At 40.1% G+C, this 24,460-nt stretch overlaps 1 protein-coding gene across 3 annotated transcripts in view; it reads right to left on the bottom strand.

Annotated features, from left to right (window-relative positions):
• Nucleotides 1–24,260, bottom strand: part of LOC126281167 (uncharacterized) — a 49,572-nt gene extending 25,312 nt beyond the window's left edge. For 2 of the 3 annotated variants that reach the window (XM_049979843.1, XM_049979845.1), the window contains exons 1-3: nucleotides 23,853–24,219; nucleotides 23,515–23,759; nucleotides 1,493–1,684 (exon numbers count right to left, since the gene is read on the bottom strand). In XM_049979843.1, the coding sequence (XP_049835800.1) occupies nucleotides 1,493–1,684; nucleotides 23,515–23,759; nucleotides 23,853–23,907 (492 nt within the window). In that variant the 5' untranslated portion in view covers nucleotides 23,908–24,219. Of the gene's footprint in view, nucleotides 1–1,492; nucleotides 1,685–23,514; nucleotides 23,760–23,852 lie in introns of all 3 variants that reach the window. The other variant, XM_049979844.1, reaches the window with a different exon arrangement.
• Between the last annotated feature and the right edge of the window lie 200 nt (nucleotides 24,261–24,460).

Below are 24,460 nucleotides of genomic sequence, written 5' to 3'. Positions count from 1 at the left end.
TCGTCCATGTTTCACTTCCATACATGGCTACACTCCATACAAATACTTTCAGAAACGACTTCCTGACACTTAAACCTATACTCTATGTTAACAAATTTCTCTTCTTCAGAAACGCTTTCCTTGCCATTGCCAGTCTACATTTTATATCCTCTCTACTTTGACCATCATCAGTTATTTTGCTCCCCAAATAGCAAAACTCCTTTACTACTTTAACCGTCTCATTTCCTGATCTAATTCCCTCAGCATCACCCGATTTAATTCGACTACATTCCATTATCCTTGTTTTGCTTTTGTTGATGTTCATCTTATATCCTCCTTTTGAGACACTATCCATTCCGTTCAACTGCTCTTCCAAGTCCTTTGCTGTCTCTGACATAATTACAATGTCATCGGTGAACCTCAAACTTTTTATTTCTTCTCCATGGATATTAATACCTACTCCAAATTTTTCTTTTGTTTCTTTCACTGCTTGCTCAATATAGAGATTGAATAACATTGAGGAGAGGCTACAACCCTGTCTTACTCCCTTCCCAACCACTGCTTCCCTTTCATGTCCCTTGACTCTTATAACTGCCATCTAGTTTCTGTACAAATTGTAAATAGCTTTTCGCTCCCTGTATTTTACCCCTACCACCTTCAGAATTTGAAAGAGAGTATTCCAGTCAACATTGTCACAAGCTTTCTCTAAGTCTACAAATGCTAGAAGCGTAGGTTTGCCTTTCCTTAATCTATTTTCTAAGATAAGTCGTAGGGTCAGTATTGCCTCACGTGTTCCAACATTTCTGCAGACTCCAAATTGATCTTCGCCGAGGTCAGAATTCGCGTTAGTATTTTGCAGCCGTGATTTATTAAACTGATAGTTTGGTAATTTTCACATCTGTCAACTCTTGCTTTCTTTGGGATTGGAATTATTATATTCTTCTTGAAGTCTGTGGGTATTTCGCCTGTTTCATACATCTTATTCACCAGATGGTGGACTTTTGTCAGGACTGGCTCTCCCAAGGCCGTCAGTATATCCAATGGAATGTTGTCTACTCCCGGGGCCTTGTTTCGACTCAGGTCTTTCAGTGCTCTGTCAAACTCTTCACGCACTATTGTATCTCCCATTTCATCTTCATCTACATCCTCTTCCATTTCCATAATATTGTCCTCAAGTACATCGCCCTTGTATAAACCCTCTATATACTCCATCCACCTTTCTGCTTTCCCTTCTTTGCTTAGAACTGGGTTTCCATCTGAGCTCTTGATATTCATACAAGTGGCTCTCTTTTCTCCAATTATTAGTGTAGTACCTTAAAATATTTCTAATTTATATTATATTATTGAGTAGGATCAATAACAGAAAGTTCAAAATAAATTAATTTTTGAATACGTCATGCACCAATAGAAACACTGTTGGATTGAAACACACACACTCACACATGCTGAAGATACAGAAGCAATTAACTGCAAGTTAAATTATTTTAATAACTGGGAATGTACATGACCTCACCTTTAGTGGGCGGTCATTCTCATCAGTGGGCTGTTCAGCAACACACTTAACAACACCCATTCCCGCTCTGACCTCACCAAAAGCAACATTTTTCCCATCAAGGTGTGGGCAAGCTACAACAGTGATAAAAAACTGTGACCCATTGGTGTTGGGACCAGCATTTGCCATGCTCAATACACCTGGCCCCAAATGCTGCAACAAAGTAAAATAGACATCGCTTTATTAGAATGTTAACTGCACAATATGTTCTGCGCAACCAAGGTCTTTCATCAAGTACTGATATTTGAAGGTTTTTAATTCATTCATTCAAACAACGCGTTCTATAAGACTCATCATGAAAGAATACTTTGTGGGACATGGAAAGAATCAAGTTATACATTAAATAGCTGAAGCAGTCATTCCAGGATATTTCTGTAAAGCATACTGACAGCTGATTCTGATTATTAATAATCTATTTACATTGATAATTATTGGAATTACTTCTAGATTATATGATGTACAGTATACGGAGAAAAGCAGCTACTTTCATAAAAAGTCACTGCTCTTCATCTCACACTACTGAGCTGTTATTTTTGTCTACTAGTTCATACAACATTATAAATGAAATTTGAATTCCTGGGGCCAAATATTCTGAAAAGTGTAGGAGGAGTGGCTAATAAGAAATTATTTTGTTTTCAAATGTCTTGAGATGGGATGGCCTGTCCTGTTTCCTGTCTACTGTCTACTAGCAACCTGTTGCAGACTTTTGCACCAAAACTGCATTGTAAGCCCTAGACAAGGATACACTGAAAATATGTAAATTAATTCTGCTTCTAGTATTGTGGTTATCAATTTCACAGTGTGACCAAAATTCACTCTTATCAACCACAAATACGGAGTAAATGTATTGGGATGTGAGAGCAAGAATCCAAAACTCCATGGAGACGCTTCTGCAAGTTGTTCAGTTATCGTCTTTATACATCATTTTTATCGCACAGTTCTGTATAAAAGCATGCATTAGTCGCACTGCCCCACACATCAAAATTCAGTAAAAGTATGCAAATTATGTTAACTAAATTTAGTTTTATTCCTATGATATCATTTTGTTAATGTGACTGCATTTTTTTAATCTTTTGAGTTTTACAAGAGCTAAGGTTTGTCAAGAACCCTTTACAACAGGCAGATTGAGCAACTGTTGAAAGTTTATTGTCAGAAAAGTGGTTCAATGTTCTGTTGTAAGTTACTGTCTTAAAAACTTCTGATAATGCAGGAAGAATGGCGATGGATCTCTAACTAGATTCACTGTCTTATCTCAAATTTTATAAAAGGGTACTACTATTTCATATCTTAGTCTTTCAGGAAATACAAATTGATTCATCAACTGACTACAAAGATATCTCAATAGAACTCCATCACTATGCAGATTCTGTGTTACTCACTGGCCACAAACAGTGTAAATACTAAATAAGAAAATAAGTCTGCAAACTGCTCTATTTTACCCATGGAATGAAGTCACAGATATTTTGTAGTGATATGGCCAAGAATTTTCTAAATGGTGACAATAGCTTCAGTGCACAATAATACTAATAACATCATGTTCATATCATTATTTTAGACTCATCATAGGTAGAGAAATACGATAATACAATGTCATGGGGAATAAGTACGGAGTCAGTGGAAAGCTATTTATCAAAACTAGCAGTGATTAATTACAATTTAAAGCCATGCTGGCTATTTATTACTGCACAACAATTTTTGTTGTATTAAACAATATGATGTAAGTGTCCTTTATCAGTTTGTAAACAGTCAAAGACAAGACCCATTTAGTCACAGCAATGGATGAAATTGAATATGTTACACGAAAACAGCCATCTCTGATAAATACAGCAGGCCACAGCACATGCCAATAAAGAACTTAACTACCTCTTTAAGTTAAATCTTTTTGATCTCTCGAATTTTCTCGGGATGACTGTTATGTATAAAACTGCAACAAATCTCGGCAGAACACCGAGAAGCACACTAGTAATTAAATGTTTTTGTATTGCTATTTTGCCTGATGATGAAGTTTTTACCACAAAATGTATTACGATATTAAATAATTTAAGCCAGTTAATACAAAACTGTGACAAGTTGCAGTCTCTGAATAATATTTACATAAAGAACTGGTTACAACATGTTTCCCAGGCGTTATGCAATGAAATTTGTGATGAAAAATGTGTTTAAACTACGATATGAATCAGCCAACATTGTACAATGTGAAGAGGTGCTGCTGCAAATTTAGAAAATTTTCTCTATTTATAATATTTTGGTAGGCCTACTGCTGACTTACCATTGTTCAAAATGATTTTTTGAACACTAATAATACAATATTGAAATTTAAACCCTCAAAATAATATTTTTTGTTTAGTTTTGGGCTCGCTCTAAGCACTAGGGGACTTAACATCTGAGGTCATCAGTTCCCTAGATTTAGCCATGCCTGAGGCAGGATTCGAGCCTGCGACCATAGCAGCAGTGCAGTTCCAGACTGAAGCACCTAGAACCGCTTGGCCACAGCTTTAGTTTTGGGCACTGACAATTCAAGATTAGCAATATTTATAATCAAAGGAAAAAAATCTTGCTTTCCAATGGCAACTATTCTCATTGTGTAATTTCCACTGAGTGATACCATAAATGAAAAACATTTTTTTACTACTAATTTCTTTGTTTAATGCCTGAGAAACATTTGCCTTGCATGCTGCATTCAGTTAACACCAGAGATAATTTTATTTGCAAAAAGTTCAGAAACAAACCAATTTTCTTAGCTGCTGTGCATTAAGTTTTCCAACAACCTAGTTTATACTTATGGAAATATTTCTGCCATGTTCAGTTGCAGTCTAAAAACTAAATATTTCTTTGCACAGCCTATGTACTTATCATCCTTCAACTATTTCAGTTTCACATGTACACTAAATCAATAAAATATTAATATTCGTAACTTCAGTAGATTCTGTTTCACTGGCACTAAATGAAAGGACACACTTTGATTAATGATACTGTATCTAATATCCCATCCAGAGTGATTCTACAACTGCCCTCTAAAAACATGAAGATGGACCCAATACAGTCAGCGACGATAGTGTAATCAACATCACAGCGTGAATGGCTGATGAGACCACAACCCACGAAGCTGGTCACATTGGCACAACCCAATACCCGAAGCTAGCATACAGGGGACAGTACTGCTGCTCTCTAACACTTCTCTATTTACTTTTTGTGGTGGTTATTGGAACATATCTGCACACAAAGTATATCAGACTGACTTTCACTATGATAGTGGTCGTTTCATTCTTGACTATGTATATGCATGTTTCATTGACAATTCTCAGCTTTATATTATTGACTTGTATGGATCAATTGCATAGACTTGGTATGAATGAGCCTGGTCTCAAATGGTTATTAAAAACCGTAGAGGAGAGGAGACTACTCATGAAAAAGCAGAAGAGTTATCAACAGGCATACACAAAAATAGAAAGACAGCTTGTTGGCTTTTGGAGTAATCCATTTGTGAGATAGAGTACAAATATGCACAGAAAACACACACACACACACTTGCCTATGCATCTAAATGGTGCCGACTGGACACACAACGCCGATGCTGCGGTTCAGCAGATGGACTAGGTTGAGTTGGGGGTTGTGTCAGGTGAGTTGGGTAGAGCCAGAAACTGGCCGGAGCAGGAGGGGAGGTTGAGGATCAGTCACGTGTGGCTCGGAGGGAGATGGCTGATTTGCTAGCGACAGAGGAAGGGGAAACTGTTGTGTGGAGGTTGTGGGGACGGTGGGTTACCAGAGATTGAGGTAATTTCCATCTGTATAGTTCAGAGGAGCTGGGTTACAAAGCAGCCACTGAAATTGAGCATGTTATGCTCAGCTGCAGGTTGTGCCATTAGGTGGTGCTCAACTCTGTTCTTAGCGACTGCTTTGCAGTGGCCATTCATCCTGGTGCACTACTGGTTGCTAGTCATACCAACATAAAGAACTATGCAGTGTTTGCAGCAGAGTTGGTATATAAAATGATGGGGGGAGTTAAGCCTGAGGCATGGCTGGAGGAAGAAGTGCTGTGTGAATGGATAGGACATGTCTTGCACCATGGTCTTCCTCAGGGACCTGAGACCTGTGGCATAGGGATGGACTAGGATGTTGTGTATGTTTGATGCGTGACGGAACACCACTTTAGGAGGGAAGGATCTTGGGAAGGGTGTCCTTTATTTCAGGACATGATGATAGATAATCAAAGCCCTGATGAAGGATATAGTTCACTTGTTCCAATCCAGGGTGATATCGGCTGACTTAAATCATCCTCCCAGTACACAAAGACTCCACCACTGTTGTGATGGACTGCAGTGATTTCTGACTTTGTAGCTGATCCTTGGAGGTGGGAGGAGGATTGGGCAAGTGACTTCTTGTCACTGTAGAAGTGGTTCTAGGATGGCTACTCCCTCTGCGAGATACTGTTACTGTGTAATCCTTCTACATACAAAACATTCCTGAAACTGAAACCCTTGCACTCCAATAATTGGGAGAGCATTCCAGACATTTCTTCTACAAACTGTCCAGCTTATTGATAACATATTGCCACCTTGGGACACCACTATCCATCAACAACTATCCTGCTCACAGTGATACCCATTGTCATCTCCTCATAGCACCCAGACCACGCATATCTGACTTTTTAAACTTACTTCATCATACAAAACTTCTTCCCAACATCCCACAAAATCCAGAACCCCAAAACATTTGTAAAACTGTTGTTAACCTCTCAACCAAACAGCTCGGCTCCACAGAAGTTTCAGTCCTATCGAAAAGCCACATACCCAAGTTTAGACATGTTGGACTTGTCAAATTCCTACTCTCCTCCTCTGGAGGAAAAACTTGTTTGCCATCAATCTCTCAAACCAAAGGTAACATAATCCCAACATTGAACCTTGCCTCTCCCTGTTCATACCACCAACCAACCATGACCCTCCCACCTCACCACTCTGTGGAAACCTTCCAGGAATTAATTACATCCGATTTGGGCTCATTCTCCTTGGTCAGATAACTTGCTAAGCACACTAGCCTTTCAGCAGAAGAAAGGACAGCTATGCACAACATCAAAACAAATCCCGACTTAAATCATCCTCCCAGTACACAAAGACTCCACCACTGTTGTGATGGACTGCAGTGATTTCTGACAGAAGGCTTCTTCTAACTGTCCAATTCCTCCATCTACAAGCTCTGCCATAGTGATCCCACCCCTGAAGACCAACATAACCTCCATTTACTGCTCAAAGGCTCTTCCCAGCACCTCTCCCCCCAAATCCATCTCCCTCCTCATCCCAATTACATCCCCCACACCCACTGTCCACAAGCTGCCCAACATCCACAAACTCATCAATCCTGGACACCCCACTGTAGCTATTTTGTTCCCAATGAAAGGATTTCTGCTCTTGTTGACCAATGCCTCCACTAATTGCCTGAAAAACAGACTCCCACATCAAAGATGCTAACCATTTCCTTCACTGACTGTTCATCATCCCCACTCCCTTTAGCTCCAGAATACCTACTTGTCACTGTTGACACCACCCCCCTCTACACCAGCATCCCTTGTGCACATGACTTCGCTGCTGTTGAATGCTATCATTAGCAACATTCTTCAGACTCCAAACCCACTACCTCATTCCTTGTACACCGTACCAACTATATCCTCACACATACCGGATTTTACGAACTATAAGATGCTACAGACTACAAGACACACCTTAATTTTTACATACTTTTAAAAAAATAACATTTTTACCATTTTTATTGATAGATTGCAAAGCAAGACTAAAAAAGTTCTTAGTTTATACAACCGAACTGACCTTTGAAAGTCCTGAAAATGGTCATCTGCACTTTCTTCTTCGTCTCCTTCGTCGTCATCGTTGTCCTCTCCATACATAAGATGGTCTTCACTACCATCGGGAGCATTACTTATCTCAAATTTCTTGAGAGACTTAACAATAATATCTTCTCTTACTTTAGACCATGACTGTTTTATCCACTGACACACTTGTTTGATTGTAGGTCATTTTTAACTCCCTTCAGTTTGAATTCATGTTCAGTTTCATCCACCATCCATTTGTTCCACTTCTCCCCGCAACTAATGTTCATCGGATCGGTGCACTGCTACAGACAGTTGAACCCAATGTTGCTAGATAGTGATAGGCTTCCCATGGTGTCGAACATATGGCCATTTTTAAGACTCCCAGAAATTTTAAATAAAATGCTGGACATTTTTATATTAATTCTGAGTGTAAGGTGCACTGGAATTTTTGAGGCAATTTTTTGAAGAAAAAAGTGCATCTTATATTCTGTAAAATATGGTAACTATGTTTCCTTTGAAGGGAAGGTATTCAAACAAACCTGCAGCACAGCCATGAGCATTTGCATGGCAGCCTCCTACACCAATCTCTTTATGGGCCATCAAGAGGCAACCTTTCTAGCTTCCAAAAGCACCCAACCCCTTGCCGGTTCAGGTTCATTGATATAACATCCTCACGAGCTGGGCTCAAGGGGCAAGACATCCTACCCTCATTCCTTCACAACCTTAACACCTCTCCCATTCAATTCACTTGGTCCTCCTCAACCCAATGTGCCACCTTTCTGGACAATAAACTTCACCTCTCTGATGGCTCCATCCACACCTCTGTCCACATTACGTCCATAACCACCAGCAGTATGGGCATACTGATAATTGCCATCCCTTCCACACAGCCTGGCCACCCATGGATGACATATCTGCAGTGACAAGAAACTCCCTTGCCCAGTACGCTAAAATAACACAAAGGCCTTCACAGACAGGCACTTCCACCCGAACATAGTCTGCAAACAGATTCCCCATGCCATATCTTCACCCCCCCCCCCCCCCCAAAGAATCAGCTACAAAGGAGCAGACCCCCTTATCACTTAATATCACCCTGGACTGGGACAGCTGAACCAGATCCTTTGTCAGGGCTGTAATTATCTATCATCATGCCCTGATACTACCTGAAATTGTTTCCATCTGTCCTAAAGTGGTGTTCCATCACCCACCAAAACACATCATCACAGTCTGTCCCCATGCAAGTCCCAATCTCAACCCCTTGCCATAGGGATCATATCCCTGTGGAAGTCCCCACATTAATAATCTTCTCCACTCCTTTCGAAGTGGTCAATTTCACTGCCCTAACCTGGCCATTACTGGTTGAGAACTATTCGCAAATGTTCTGCTGTACAAAATGAGTCATGTTAGATGTGCTACACCTTTCATTTTGTGCACAGTTCAATAATTTCTAATAAATACCAGTACACATGGGAACACACAGTTTTGCTGTTTTATTAATACTCTTTAAGTCCTGACCCATTGAGATACTGAAGCAATCATATTATTATTATTATTATTATTATTATTATTATTATTATTATTTTGGGATGGTATTTATTTTAATGGCATTTCAGAATTCTTGAAGTGGTGTGAACTTTGGTATAATGATAGTTAATGTTGGTGTTGAAACTTGCCACAGATAATATGCTACAACTCAGAGGCAAGCAGGGGGCTGCAATCTATGGATGCAACATAAACACTGTCAAGAAGTCTCTCGTGCATGCACCATTGTTATATGTGGTATGAAGACCAGGGCTACCACGAGATATGTATTACAAGGTCAGCTATGATCTCTGCAAATTGAACTGTATGCTAACTTCTAATGCATCAGAAAGGGATTAGGAAAACTATTTCCAATATGTGTGTTTCCCCAATTTTAGATGAACAGTTTTAACGGAAGTAACAATTTTCATGCCTCCTGCTGCTGTCCATCAACCAACCACCTGCCTTCTTAGGTGTACCACCACTACAGTCGTGCCTGAAAGAGAAATACCGCACGTCTATATTCAAAAATAAAATATTAAATCCTACATTGTTAAAAACCTTCTCTAAACTGTCTTGGTGCAAATAAGAATTTGGGCATGTTCCACGAAATTCTTGTTATTAGCCAACTGTACAGAGGGCATTACATCCCTATTTATTCTCCTTATTTGCGTATATGTCATCTGATGAGGTATCAATAAGAGACAACATTCTTTGTAGCTGGTGCAGCATTTTTGCTATTATTATAAGCACTATTATTGAACACCAATATGAAGCTGACGTACACTGCAGATGACTTATGAATAAATGTCAGGAAATACAAATACTAGAGATACTGATTTTAACATAAAATATTAAAAACAATGAAACAGAATTAGGAAAAACACACTGACATCTGTAAACATTCGCAAATAATTTCATTGGTACTGTACTATATGTTTCGACTTTTAATCCCATGTCTTCAGGTAGTAATTGATATAATTTACAGTAGTTGTATCACTTCGATGTTATTTCTTTTCTGTAGTTTTGTTGTATAAGGTCACGATAGGCCTGGCCTAAAAATGACTGTTTTTAAAATTATGAAAAGTATTACCAGAACGTACACAGGGAAGGGGCTGGATGGGTGAAGAAAATGACAAAGGTTGAGGCCACAAGAGTTATGGGAATGTAGGTTACATTGCAGGGAGAGTTCCTACCTGCACAATTCACAAAAGCTGGTGTTGGGATAAGGATCCATATGGCACAGGCTGTGAAGCAGTCACTGAAATGAAGGATGTCATGTTGGGCAGCATGCTCAGCAAGAGGGTAGTCCACTTATTTCTTGGCCACAGTTTGTCAGTGGCCAGTCTTAAGGACAGATAGCTTGTTGGTTGTCAAGCCCACATAGAATGCAGCACAGTGGTTGCAGCTTAGCCTGTAGATTACATGACTGGTTTCACAGGTAGACCTGCTTTTGATGGGATAGATGATGTTTATGATCGGACTGGAGTAGGTGGTGGTGGGAGGATGTATGGGACACGTCTTGCATCTAGGTCTATCACCGAGATATGAGCCATGAGGTAAGATGTTGGGAGCAGGGACTGTGTAGGGATGGATGCGTGTATTGTGTAGGTTCAGTGGACGGCAGGATACCACTGTGGGAAGGATAGAGGGCAGGACGTTTCTCATTTCAGGGCACAAGAAGAGTTAGTCGAAAACCTGGCGGAGGATATAATCCAGTTTCTCCAGTCCTGGGTGGTACTGAAATACGAAAGAATGCTCCTCTGTGACCGGATGGTGAGACTTTGGGGTTGTGGGCAACTGGAAAGATAAGGCACGGGAGATTTGTTTTTGTAGAATGTTGGGAGGATAGTTACGGTCTGTGAAGGCCTCAGTGAGACCCTCAGTATATTTCAAGAGGAACTGCTCGTCACTGCAAATGCAACGACTATGAGTGGCTAGGCTGTATGGAAGGGACATTTTGGTATGGAAAGGGTGGCAGCTGGCGAAGCAGAGGTATTGCACGTGGTTTGTAGGTTTGATATGCACAGAGGTACTGATGTAGCCATCCTTCAGGTGGAGTTCAACATCTAGGAAGGTGGTTTGTTGGTTAGAGTAGGACCAGATTAAGCAAATGGGGCAGAAGCTGTTGAGGTTCTGAAGGAATGTGGATAGGGAGTCCCCCCCCACTCGATCCAGATTGCAAAGATGTTCTCAATGAATCTGAATCAGGTGAGGGTCCAGAATTCTGGGTGTTTAGAAAAGATTCCTCTAGATGGTCCATGAGTAGGCTGGCATAGGATCGTTCCATGCGGGTGCCAATAGCTGTACACAGGGTTGGTTTGTAGGTAATGCCTGCAATGGAGCAGTAATTGTGGGTGATGATATAGTTGGTCATGGTGACTAGAAAGGAGATTGTTAGTTTGGAATACATCGGACGCTGTGAAAGGTAACGTTCAACAGCAATGAGGGCATGGGAATTAGGAATGTTAAAGTAGATACATCGGACGCTGTGAAAGGTAACGTTCAACAGCAATGAGGGCATGGGAATTAGGAATGTTACAGTGGGGGAGGTGGCATCAATAGTGATAAGGAAGGCACCATGTGATAAAAGGACAGGAACTGTGGAGAGTCGGTGGAGGAAATGGTTGGTATCTTTTATAGGTTCCGAGTAATAGGTTGAAGGTGTTGGTCTACAAGAGCAGAGATTCTCTCAGTGGGGGCACAGCAACTGGACGCAATGGGGCATCTTGGGTGGTTGGGTTTATGGACTTTAGGAAGCATATAAAAGGTAGGAGTGTGGCGAAAGGATTTGGGGAGAGACTGAAGATCCTGTTGGATTTCTGGAATGGGGTCACAATGTGTCAAGGTTTGTAGCTGGATGTATCTGACAGCAGGTGGAGTCCTTCTGCCAGGTAATCCTTGCAGTTCAAAACAACAATGGTGGAGCCTTTGTCCGAGGCAAGGTTCGAGGTTACGAAATTCTGGAAAGTTAACAGGGGATGATTTGGGGGCAGTGGGGGGTTGATCTCGGTTAGATGGAGGAGTGAACTGAGTGAGGCAGGGTTCAACATTGGTCTTTGGTTTAGCCTGATTGTAGAGTTGGTGGCAAAGAAGTGTTTCCGCTGTAGGAGCAGGAGAAGGAAAGAAGGTCTTTCACAAGTCCTGCATGACTGAATTTGGGAGTAGGGCCAAAGGTGAGGCCTTGGGAAAGGACTGATATTCCTGTGGAGCTAAGGCTTCTGGAGGAAAGGTTTGTGATTGTGTTTTGGGCTGTTTAGGTTCTGGATTCTGTGTGGTGGTGGGAGAAAGTTTTGAAGGGTAGGGTAAATGTAGTAGGTCCGCAAGGCAGGGTTTGTCAGCTATGAGGGGATGTGGGGGAGGTTTGGAGGCCATTGTAGAGGTGGTGGACAGTTGTACTCCAAAGTGGGAGTAGGAAGTGAGGAAGGAGGGTGGAGGGATTTTTTGAGGTGGCGCTGTGCATGTTGCTCTAGTTCCTGGAGGGCAAGACTTATGTGTGTTATTGGTTGCAGAAATTTGGGATTGTATAGCAGGAGAATTTTACAGGTGGAGAGGAGGTATTGCAAGGAGGTTGGGCTTAACTGATATGGTTTCGCAGGACTATGTTGGTGACGACTAAGGATTGGTGGAATATGAACAGATGGAGGTCATTGTGGAAGGAGGGGTGGCAGCCGGAGATGGGTAAATTGATGGTAGGGCGATTTGGGGGGATTCCATAAGCCACGCAATAATACAGGGTGTATTTTTTTTGGACGTAAGTTTTCCTATTTTTCCACCAGTATGGATCTTGCTCTTTCCATCTGTGTCAGTACAGAAAAATTTCCTAATCCCCAGCCGAACCCATTTCCATATACTGTTCGTGCATTTTTGCCCTCATTCCACCAACATACCCAGTCTTTTTACTTCTCTCCTTTTTCACTAATCAGCATATCACTGTCCCCTACCATATCCTGCTATCTCCCTTCTCCCTGCCCCAGCCTCCACCTTACCCCGCCCAGTTTCCACTCCCATCATGCACTGCTGTTGTTGCTCATAGCGTGGTTTCAGCTGCCAGAGGCTGCAGTCGTGTGTGTGTGTGTGTTGTTACACTCCATCCTGCATTTTCCATTGTTTGAAAAGTATTACCCATAGAGATCCAAGCAAGACAATTTTTAAGTGGTGTTAAGAAACTTAGAGGACTATGTATATTTAGTATGTTGACAAAAAATTTCGTAATATTATTTAACTTCAAATTTATAATGTTCAGTTAATAATTAGTAATATATTCTTTACGATTAGCTCCGTTTCTCTTGCAATGTTGGCACAGTTTCTCTGGTCCATGTTTGAAGACATTTATCAAAATCATGATGATAAGGATGATGATGAAGTAGTAGTAGGCAAATAAAACTTAGTAAGCATCTTCATAACTGAAGCAGTTCTTCCAAAGCATGTTGGATAGACAATAGAAAAGGTGGAAGTCCGGTAGTGCAAAAATATCTAGAGGATGTGGAATCACATCTCAACTAAGTTCCTGATAACTTCTGTTGTAATGATGCTATGAAAACATGCATGTTCCAAAAGCACTTGATGCGATATTCTTATTCAGTGAGTTTTCTTTAATTGCGGCTTCAAGCTGTTCCACTTGTTGGAAATTAGGCCAGCAGGTGCGGTTACATTCATAAAAAGTAATACATACACAGTGTAACAAATTGACACTGACAAACTTCAGGAAGTTGTAGAGGACGTCTTGAGTAATAAATTGGTTGTAAATGTCATCTACCAATGCCAGATGTGCTGCTAGGCCACCACTTTAGAAGAAGATGTAAGTTTGTTCATTGGCGGACATTGGTTGCGGCGACTGAACACAACATTGCTGTAGAGACTGCTTAGCACAGTGACAGCTGAGGCGTTCACATACAAACTTGCATTTGCTGCCAAGGGTGTGCCCTAAAAATAGGTGTTGCCCCATAATTTCAATGCTCTTAAGTCTTATTACTATCATCACTGTTATTTTGTAGATGGGTATATATACTACTTTTCACTGTTAAGGTTCCCCCAATCTTTCCCTTTTCTACATCAACATAGTGAAACAATTTTTCATCGCCAGTAACAACTCTTGGGTATGGATGACTGATGTTAATTATGAGCTTCTTACCTGTTCTTATCAGGACCAACATATTTTGAATATTTCTCAGTTATTTGCTGGGTGGCTTTGTCAAGTAACTGCGATATTTCAACAAGCCAACTTCTTGCATCTTCAGATGTTCCGAATGGCTGATTGGCTTTCGCTGGGTGCTAGCTTTATATCCACTACTTTCCTCCCCCTCCAACTCTAGAACCGGCTATTTAAAAGCATGGACCTGGTACATTGGTGGGGAAAGCATGTTGTCAGTTCACAATTCGATATCATCAGACTCAGAGTCACCAATGCAGATTGCTGTTATGATTTGACCATGCACAAGGCTGGGTCCCATGCCTTCCTTGAATGAAAATGGACTGTTGCAAAAACTTGGTGCTGTCATAACTCACAAAATGTCTGAGAGAGAGGCAGTGCTCTGCCACAGCAGCATTTGTCCATTGTTCATTGTCTGTGTGGCTTTTACCCTCATATGCTCAGTGTGTCGCTCCTGTACCATCCACAGTGTCACACCTACATACATTTTTTCACACTGGCAAGTGATGTGATAGACTCTCAGTTTCTGGAGTTCTAGGCCATCCTTGTTTGATCCAAACAAGGCTTTTGCCTTGGCTGGTGTGTGGAACATGCACCTGATGTTATTTACTTATAGTATTCCTGATGTTATTTACTTACAGTATTCTTCTGAGTTTTGCTGATGAGTTACCGACGTATGGTGTAATCACCATCACAAGAAGTTCTCCTTTAACCTCAGCAGGCTGTGGCCTCTTTGGTATTACTGCGCAATGTATCTGGCGTTGCTGTAACTGTTCATATGGAACATAGCCTACACGTGCCACAATTCAGATGCTACACTGTCTTGGTCCAAGATTATGCTTGCTCTGTGAACTTGTGCGCCTAGGGCGCCTCCTCGTTGTTAAGGGGTGTGGCAGTTAGAGGCATGCAGGTACAAATCTGTATGTGTCGGATGATTGATGAGCACATCCACAAACAGAAGTCGATTACCTTCTTCTACCTGCAATGTGAATTTTATGTTTTTGTGCAGAAAATTATTGTTGCAGGAAGTGTTATAGGTGGTATTGAGCTTTTGGGCAAGTTACGAAGGTAGCATTTACATATTGAAAAAAGCACACAGACTCATAGACTGCTGACTTCAGTGTTTGTTCTTCAAATGCCTCCATAAACATACTTACCACCATTTGTGATAGTGGGCAGCCCATCACCATTCCATTGGTTCTTCATAGTGGACCATCACTTGTGGTGGTGGGCAACCCATCACCACTCCCATCTGTTTCTTCATTACAATTTCTGTTGAATAAAAAGTAGGTTGACTTAAGCACTAATTCAAACAGTTTAGTTAGTGCTGGTGTTATGAAGTTTATGAAGCCTCTTCGAGGTACCCTTGTAAAGAGACACACAACACCAAAGCTCACCATCAGGTCTTCTTGGTCCAGTCAGAAGTTCTGGAGCTGCTGGATAAAATGGGTTAAATTCCGTATGTGGTGCTGCCATTTGCCCACCAAGAGTCAGAGCATCAGTATCAGGTGCTTTGCTAATTCACATTTGTGTGCTGATGTTGCTAACAACTGGGCATGATGTCATTCCTTCCTTGTGGACTTTAGCTCGTCTGTAAAGTCTAGGCAGCATGTCTTTTTGTCATGCAGGTGAGAGCATATCAACAAAAATTGGTAGAATATTCCGGAAACATAATGTCATGTGTGTGTCCCACCCATCATCCAAGATGAAAGCCTTTTTGGGATCTTCAAAGATGACCTAGGACTCCGGAAACCAGGAGCCTCCAGCATCCCTTGCCTGTGTGAGAAAATGTATGTAGGCTACCCGGACTGCACAGGAGAGATGCACAGAGTATAAATGTCACACAACCAACCAACGAAGTTGCTCTGCATCTCTCACAGACACGTCATAAATTACAACAGCACTAATACCTTCAGGGATTGTATTTTAAAAGAGGCTATATAAATCCAACTACAGAAGGAACTAGTAAACAATGACTAGTTTTCAATTAAACAAGACCTGGGACTCATTGTTAACCATAGTCAGACTACAGTAGCAATCTGTATGGAAATCTGCCCGTCACGTCCACTGAAGAGGACAAGGCTGCACTTTCGCCGTGCCAGCACAGATCCACACCTATTTCAGTGGCAGTAGCGAGAATGAGACATCGGTGACATTCTTCCCCCACCACTGCACCAGGTACACTGGCTAGATGCCGCAGGTGAGTGGGGTGGGGGGTAGGAGGGTTGGTAGTTGATATAGTGGTTGTAGGAGGGGCAGGAGTTGATATAGTGGTGGCGCCCAGCGAAAGACAATCGGCATTAGCAAGACCTGCAGGTGATAAGAAGTCAGTTTGCATAAATATTGTATCTCCTGTACGATGCCACCCAGATGATTACCCTAGAAATATTAAAAAATCTCCCCAAGATGGGACAATCTAAAACCAGGAACAACATTGTTTATGTAAAAAATATTGTTGCAATAATAGAGATAAAATACCACATACAGATGTATAAATTATATTAAACTAGTAAAAAAGATGAAGGCTAGTAGAAATCCTTGGGTAACAGAAGAAATATTGAATTTAATTGATGAAAGGAGAAAATATAAAAATGCAGTAAATGAAGCAGGCAAAAAGGAATACAAACGTCTCAAAAAAGTGATCGACAGGAAGTGCAAAATGGCTAAGCAGGCATGACTAAAGGACAAATGTAAGGATGTAGAGGCTTATCTCACTACGGGTAAGACAGATACTGCCTACAGGAAAATGAAAGAGACCTTTGGAGATAAGAGAACCACTTGTATGAACATCAAGAGCTCAGATGGAACCCAGTTCTAAGCGAAGAAGGTAAATCAGAAAGGTGGAAGGAGTATATAGAGGGACTATACAAGGGCGATGTACTTGAGGACAATATTATGGAAATGGAAGAGGATGTAGATGAAGAGGAAATGGGAGATACGATACTGTGTGAAGAGTTTGACAGAGCACTGAAAGACATGAGTCGAAACAAGGCCCCTGGAGTATACAGCATTCCATTGGAACTACTGACGGCCTTGGGAGAGCCAGTCCTGACTAAATTCTACCATCTGGAGAGCAAGATGTATGAGACAGGCGAAATACCCTCAGACTTCAAGAAGAATATAATAATTCCAATCCCAAAGAAAGCAGGTGTTGACAGATGTGAAAATTAGCGAACTATCAGTTTAATAAGTCGCAGCTGCAAAATACTAACACGAATTCTTTACAGACAAATGGAAAAACTAGTAGAAGCCGACCTCGGGGAAGAACAGTTTGGATTCCGTAGAAATGTTGGAACACGTGAGGCAATACTGACCCTACGACTTACCTTAGAAAATAGATTAAGGAAAGGCAAACCTACGTTTCTAGCATTTGTAAACTTAGATAAATCTTTTGACAATGTTGATTGGAATACTCTCTTTCGAATTCTGAAGGTAGCAGGGGTAAAATACAAGGAGCGAAAGGCTATTTACTATTTGTACAGAAACCAGATGGCAGTTGTAAGAGTTGAGGGGCATGAAAGAGAAGCAGTGGTTGGGAAGGGAGTGAGACAGGGTTGTAGTCTCTCCTCGATGTTTTTCAATCTGTATATTGAGCAAGTAGTGAAGGAAACAAAAAGAAATTCGGAGTAGGTATTAAAATCCATGGAGAAGAAATAAAAACGTTGAGGTTTGCCGATGACATCGTAATTCTGTCAGAGACAGCAAAGGACTTGGAAGAGCAGTTGAACGGAATGGATAGTGTCTTGAAAGGAGGATATAAGATGAACATCAACAAAAGCAAAACGAGGATAATGGAATGTAGTCGAATAAAGTCGGGTGATGCTGAGGGAATTAGATTAGGAAATGAGACAATTAAAGTAGTAAAGGAGTTTTGCTTTCACTGATCAAATATTAAATGCTCTGAATAACCGGACATCACCCATTGGTATTTGTTGTGATCTCTCAAAGACCTTTGACTGTGTAAATCATGGAATTCTTTTAGATAAGCTAAATCATTATGGTTTGAGGGGGGCAGTGCACAAATGGTTTAATTCATACTTAACTGGAAGAATGCAGAAAGTTGAAATAAGTGGTTCATGTAATGTTAATACAACAGCTGATTCCTCAAACTGGGGGGCTATCAAGCACGGGTCCCACAGGGTTCGGTCTTAGGTCCTTTACTGTTCTTGATATACATTAATGACTTACCATACCATATTGATGAGGATGCAAAGTTAGTTCTTTTTGCTGATGATACAAGTATAGTAATAACATCCAAAAACCAAGAACTAAGTGATGTAATTGTAAATGATGTTTTTCACAAAATTATTAAGTGGTTCTCAGCAAACGGACTCTCTTTAAATTTTGATAAAACACAGTATGTACAGTTCTGCACAGTAAATGGCACAACTCCAGTAATAAATATAGACTTTGAACAGAAGTCTGTAGCTAAGGTAGAATTTTCAAAATTTTTAGGTGTGTCCATTGATGAGAGGTTAAGCTGGAAGCAACACATTGATGGTCTGCCAAAACGTCTGAGTTCGGCTACATATGCTATTAGGGTTATTGCAAATTTTGGTGATAAGAATCTCAGTAAATTAGCTTACTATGCCTACTTTCATTCACTGCTTTCATATGGTATCATATTCTGGGGTAATTCATCGTTGAGTAGAAAAGTATTCATTGCTCAAAAACGTGTAATCAGAATAATTGCTGGAGCCCACCCACGGTAATCTTGCAGACATCTATTTAAGGATCTAGGGATCCTCACACTATATATATATATATTCACTTATGAAATTTGTTGTTAATAATCCAGCCCAGTTCACAAGTAATAGCAGTGTGCATAGCTATAACACCAGGAGAAAGGATGATCTTCACTATGCAGGGTTAAATCTGACTTTGGCACAGAAGGGGGTAAATTATGCTGCCACAAAAGTCTTTGGTCACCTACCAAACAGCATCAAAAGCCTGACAGATAGTCAACCAACATTTAAAAATAAATTAAAAGAATTTCTAGATGACAACTCCTTCTACTTATTGGCTGAATTTTTAGATATAAATTAAGGGAGGGAAAAAAACTAACTTAAGCATTAGTGTCATGCAATATTTTGTGTAATGTAATATCTTGTACAGACATCTTTCATTTACCTGACACGTTCCACATCATTACGAAGTGTCGTATTCATGATCTATGGAACAAGTATTAATCTAATCTAATCTAATCTGGGGAGCAAAATAACTGAGGATGGTTGAAGTAGAGAGGATATAAAATGTAGACTGGCAATGGCAAGGAAAGCGTTTCTAAGAAGAGAAATTTGTTAACATCGAGTATAGATTTAAATGTCAGGAACTCATTTCTGAAAGTATTTGTATGGAGTGTAGCCATGTATGGAAGTGAAACATGGCCGATAAACAGTTTGGACAAGAAGAGAATAGAAGCTTTCGAAATGTGGTGCTACAGAAGAATGCTGAAGATTAGATGGGTAGATCACATAACTAATGAGGAAGTATTGAATAGGATTGGAGAGAAGAGAAGTTTGTGGCACAACTTGACAAGAAGAAGGGATCGGTTGGTAGGGCATGTTCTGAGGCATGATCACCAATGTTCTGAGGCAAGGGATCACCAATTTAGTATTAGAGGGCAGCGTGGAGGGTAAAAATCGTAGAGGGAGACCAAGAGATGACTACACTAAGCAGATTCAGAAGGATGTAGGTTGCAGTAGGTACTGGGAGATGAAGAAGCTTGCACAAGATAGAGTAGCATGCAGAGCTGCATCAAACCAGTCTCAGGACTGAAGACCACAACAACAACAGTAATTTGGTAACCAAAATTGCCACCGTACAACAGGATACATCTCCACAATCAGAGAATGTAAAGCTAAGAAGAAAAATCAGTTTCTTGATGTCTGACTTACATCTCTCAACTCCAAGACTAAGTCTATGTAGTGTTTTTAATGTTGTCAAAGCTTTTTCACTGTATGGCAGGAGACAGCCAGGGTCAAATCCAATGAGCTGTAAGCATAAGCATCTGGTATTCCAATATGCTAATCTCTGAGATGGCAGTGGATATGAACGCCCAATGTGGACACCGAATCACATGGGAGAAGCTCTGCTAGACCCCTGCCACATATGGTGTGCTTCTCCGGACTTCAGCCTTGAGTGGGGAGGCTTATATCCATGTAGCTGGGTGTCCCTTAACATTTCTGCCTTAGCTCTCCCAAATCTAGCTGCCACATCTCACATAACATCTGTGAGTGCAATGCTTACAAGAACTAGGCAGTCACATAGTGCTGATCTTAAAGTTGTGTCTATGAAACTCTATGTTACGCAAGAAAACTGACTGCATAACAGAGCTCTGGAACAGTCTCCTGCCTCTCCCCACCACATAATTCTCCTTTTTGCTTATACATGCTTCCTCTGTTCTTCTGCTTGCTCCTGCTCCTCCGTTTCATTTGTTCTATGTTTCCAAGAGGCAGATGTAAGCTGATTTTGTTTTACTGAAACTTATGAAGGCTGATACCATAGTTGTGCTAAATAATGTCAGCGAGTATACAATTTTCCATCAACTTGACTTCACTGATCTCTTTGCAATTTTCTTGAAAATTCTGAACAAATTGTTCTCGGTGCAAACAATGCCATCTGATTTGTTCACAATATGGATGCTAATCATAATGAACCAATTGCTTTACCAGAATCTTCATCTTCACCATTTGATGACAAATGAAACCGAGGCATTGACAGAAATATAATTGCATGAGCAAACTTGTAATCAGTTACAATTTACAACATAATGAGAAATTCAAAAGCTCCTGTTAATTGTAAAGCTAAATGGATTAATTTATATTGCAGCTAAGAGAGGTGTAATACAACAATGGTCAGTGTAGGCCAACTGACAACTGTGACATCCGAGCACACCTCACAGTCAGAGTCGAAGCTTCAACTTGCAATAGGTTTCCCTTTCTACCTCCCTTCCAAATTCACAGTCTCTCCCATGGTGCTGTGTAACTTGCATGTCCAAGAGAATGGATGCAACAATGAGTTTGTGTTATCCTCGATCTTACAGTAATTGCTGAGGAAAAATTGGAAAGCCCTTGACAAATTCATGTTTTGAACCATCTGCTCAAGAGGCATGCTCTGATACTGCTACTCATAGCACACTGCTCATTGAAAGGCAGAGATGCAGCTTCAAATCCCAGCACATTTTTACCATCACATATAATGAATGCAAGGGTTACGTCATAAGGAAAGACAATTACTCAAGCAATGGAAAATTCAGGACAGAATAACAACAATGTTATGAAAAGGATAAACTGCTACTCACCATATAGAGGAGACGTTGATTTGCAGACAAGCACAACAAAACAACTGCTATACATTTTAGTTTCAGCCACAAGGCCTTTTTCTAAAGTAGAGACATTCACAAGCACAGCTTGGACACACATGACCACTACATCAGCAGCCATAAACAGTAGTCACGTTTGTTTGACTTGCACTTGTGTAAATGATTTCTGCTTTTTAAGAAGTCCTTGTGGTCAAAAGCTCAAATGTATAGCTGTCTTTTTGTTGTGCCTCTTTGCAACTCAATATCCCCTCTCTATGTTGAACATCAAAGGATTCATTTGCAGTGTTGACTTGTTTAGTATGGCATGATCCATTGCCCCATATGAAAAAGAATATGGACATTCTGCTGCATAAGCTACAACAGATTTTCTGAGGTTCCACAACCCATGCCAGTTGGCTTGCAGTGAATACAATTTCCAACAAACACATTGTACTTGGTGGTTCTTGTACATCAGAATTCTGTCTACAGTTACTACTCAACATTTTGGTGTTATATGGTGATCCAAAAGAAAGCTCCTTCATGCCACTTGTAATTTCCTTGTCTTCTTCTTGATCTTTAGGTGGAATTGTAATTTTAAAGGAGTTGGGGCTTCAGTTGAATTTTTCTCTCTACATTCTGAAATGTGCTAGGACATATATTTAAAAAAAAAAGGTGGTTACTTGTGCATGTATTGAGAAGGACTGGGGACAAATCAATATACTGAGACATACCATTAAAATCTGGTTCCTCCCACAACTACACAATATTTCAAGAACAAAAAATATCAAACACTGAGGAGGCACTTTACTATATCAGTCAGGTGGGAATTACTTGTGGTTTTTTAGATTAAATAAGAAGATAAAGCAACATACTAGTGTCAGCTGCATTTAAGTTGATGGAAACAGCATCTGTGGAATTCAGTTTTCAAAGCCATCTTGAATATGTAGTGTTAGATAAAGTAATCTATTTGGTACGAACACTGGTACTCCAAAACTGATGCCACCCATTGAAACCTGGGGTTTTGAACTTGTGGTAGCTATTAGCAGTTTTTTTTATTATATTACACATTTTAATGCAACATTCTTCCTGATAGTCTTGCAAACCAAAGAGGTCACACAATGGAATTTCCCTTCAGTAATACTGTAAAAATGCTGATTTTGATGGTCTGAAACCCAAGTGCTGCGCTTGATTGTTAATGTTGCTCATGAAAAAAATGTGAACTATTTACTATCCTAATGCTTCACTGCAAGATGCCATAAAGCAGCATCTTTAAGATAATGTCTCTAGTAGTTAAAGAGAGGACAAAACAAATGACTATAGCTGTTACAAATTTATAAACAATACACTGCAATGCAATATTATCTTGTGAATGAAGATTTTGGCAATAAGATTGATCTTTGAGCAACAAAGTTTCAATATCCTAAAAATAACTTTTTGTTGAAGTTGAAAGAGCACGGATTTGATAATGGGTCTCAATAGCACGGTACTATCTGGCATTTGAGATCACACAACAATTTTAGAACTCTTAAACAACAGTTAAGAAATTGTGAAATGGGTCAGGTTCCCCATCATGTGTCTGAGGAGAGGAAACCAGATCATAAACAAATCACACAAAGAGCTGTTAATGTGCCATGACACAGAAAGGAAGCAATATTTGAATAAGACCGCTGCTAGATTTAAACAGTAATGCGTGACTCAAATAAAAAACTTTGAGTTTCAATTCAAGTTGGATTTTGTTTTGGGCTTATTTCACCCCACAATGATTTGTACAGGTTATACGGAAAATGCCAAGATACACAATAGTTCGGAACCCACAATACATTGTAGATTCCCATTCCCTTATGGCTAGGAGGGAAGTTACTTCAAATGTTGGGCAAAACAAGGGAATAGGCCGATTCCCTCGAATAACACCAAGCCAAGTATAGCATTGCATTGTTCAAACAAACCTTCCATCTGGACACATTCATATTTTTAGGGAGGGGAAAAGCCTATAAATAGGATGGCAAAATTTAATGTATTTTATTATAGCTATAAAAACCAACTAAGGCATATATCTTAAATCGTTCTACATCCATTGATGAGGTTGTTGACTGTACGATAATATGTTCTAATTTTGACAATGGCATATGTGAACTTAAAAAAGTGGTATAACTATCTTCAGGATACAAGAGTGCAATTACAATTACCTTCCTTTCAAATGTTTCATCCTCAAAGTCGCAGCCATATATGCTTTCTCCTCCAGTGCCATCAAAATTTGTGGTGTCACCTCCCTGTATCATGAATAAGCTAATGGCCTTGTGGAAAACTGTATTCTTGTAGCACAAGGGTTTGCCTGTGCTGCCAATCCCTCTCTCTCCCGTACATAACGCCCTAAAATTTTCAGCAGTCTTTGGAGCAGTATTCTTGAAGAGCTCTAGAACTACTCGTCCCACTGTAATTGAACAAAAAGAAAAAAAAATGCTACTAAAAGCTCTTGACATATGATACTATCATGCGCAATTTATTTTTAAAACAAATTACGGACCTTTTTCGTCTCCGACTGTTATATCAAGATAAACAAAGTAATTGTTCTCATCCATTTAATTACAAGGCGAAGCTTTCATTATGTACATAGTACGAACCACTCACTGACAGCTGATGCGGCAAATGTAAATATCTTGTACGAAATATACTTTCAAGGGTGATTGATAGCCCCACACAAAAACATAAATCCTGGTTCCAGAGTCATGTTATGTAGTATGCTACAAAGATATTCTTCCATATTTCTACCATCGCAAATACTGTCATTCGCAACAGTACACATAAATACCTTCTCATCAAGCAAGCTTCGAATTTTGTAAACAAAATACACACACTTTCTCAGATTCAAATTCCAACAGTGTGTTCAGTCTTCAAAGAAACACCACTTTGCAGTTACGGAAACTACATACACACTATATCTCTGGAAGTGAAAGGTAAACAAGAAGAAAGTTCTTGGCAACAATTGCCGCAACAATCCACTGACACACGAGGAATTTATCTGCTACTAGCAGAGAAACCCGGGGTTGTCTAGGTATTTATTCATAGCTGTGCGTCCATGGACAAAATCTTTCCAAAATTAAGCTTAGCAAGTGATACGCACAACTATGCACA

Source organism: Schistocerca gregaria, chromosome 7 (genome assembly GCF_023897955.1).
Source record: "Schistocerca gregaria isolate iqSchGreg1 chromosome 7, iqSchGreg1.2, whole genome shotgun sequence".
Taxonomy (NCBI): domain Eukaryota; kingdom Metazoa; phylum Arthropoda; class Insecta; order Orthoptera; family Acrididae; genus Schistocerca; species Schistocerca gregaria.
Note: the sequence above shows the minus strand (reverse complement) of the source record. Positions and strands in the feature narration are given on the sequence as shown.